The sequence below is a fragment of the Penaeus monodon genome, chromosome 27, assembly GCF_015228065.2.
Source record: "Penaeus monodon isolate SGIC_2016 chromosome 27, NSTDA_Pmon_1, whole genome shotgun sequence".
Taxonomy (NCBI): domain Eukaryota; kingdom Metazoa; phylum Arthropoda; class Malacostraca; order Decapoda; family Penaeidae; genus Penaeus; species Penaeus monodon.
Genome location: NC_051412.1, coordinates 3,347,498 through 3,348,426, shown reverse-complemented (window position 1 = coordinate 3,348,426; position 929 = coordinate 3,347,498). Strand labels below are relative to the sequence as shown.

Below are 929 nucleotides of genomic sequence, written 5' to 3'. Positions count from 1 at the left end.
GCCAAAGTTCTGAGAGCTTTCAGTGTGAAGCAACGAAAGAAGACAACAAAGGATTTTCTTTAACAGGAGGAAGTGGCTTTTAACATTATGCTATCGACAAAACGGCGTTCAAGGGGAAAGGAATTAATCTCAGGCTTAAGCTAATTATCCTTAGATTTAAAACTAGATTAATCCTAATTTGAAATTCAATTATTCTTAGATTTAGGCTGAAATGTTCTTAAGTTTAGACTAAATTATCCCTATGATCAAATAGAATCATTCTTAGGTTGACAACTTGGTTATTCTTTGGTTTGAATTAAATTATCTTCAGGTTGAAACTAAATCAGTCATAGGCTTAAACTTGATTATTCTTAGGTTGAGAATAAAATATTCTTAGGATAATGCTAAATTATTCTTAGGTTTAGACTGAATTAATTCTTAGAAACGTCATCATTCATAATCGAAGCTAAAGCATGCTTAAGCTCAAACGAAATCCTTCCTAGCACGAATCTCAACTATCCTGAAGTTTGAAATAAACCCAATTATTCTTAATCAAAGCTACACCATTCTTAAGCTGAATCCCAACCATTCTTAATCAAAGCTAAACCATTCTTAAGCTGAAACCCAACCATTCTTAATCGAAGCTAAACCATTCTTAGACTGAAACCCAACCATTCTTAATCAAAGCTAAATCCCTCTTAAGAGGGTATAGGACCCTAGGCTCCCCGACAGGCCCCGACACTTACCATAGTTTGGGCGGAGGGAGGGACGTTCCTGTAAGTGCTCTCGTGGAAAATGGCAGCCGTGACAAGGGACATCATGCACGTGATCATCCTGGCGCAGACTCCTGTAGGTATTGTCAGTGTTATCAGTATTCAGGGCTCGTGTCAGTGTTTCGTCGTGCAGCGCGAGGGGGAGGTCGGAGTGGGATGGTATGGGTTTGATAAAAA

The 929-nt window shown here is 38.5% G+C and overlaps 1 protein-coding gene across 1 annotated transcript in view; it reads right to left on the bottom strand.

The window, feature by feature from the left end:
* Window positions 1-929, bottom strand: part of LOC119590549 (gamma-aminobutyric acid receptor subunit gamma-4-like) — a 24,606-nt gene that overhangs the window by 1,676 nt on the left and 22,001 nt on the right. Inside the window, exon 9 of the mRNA XM_037939206.1 lies at window positions 726-826. Coding sequence (XP_037795134.1) covers window positions 726-826 — 101 coding nt within the window. The remainder of the gene's footprint in view (window positions 1-725; window positions 827-929) is intronic.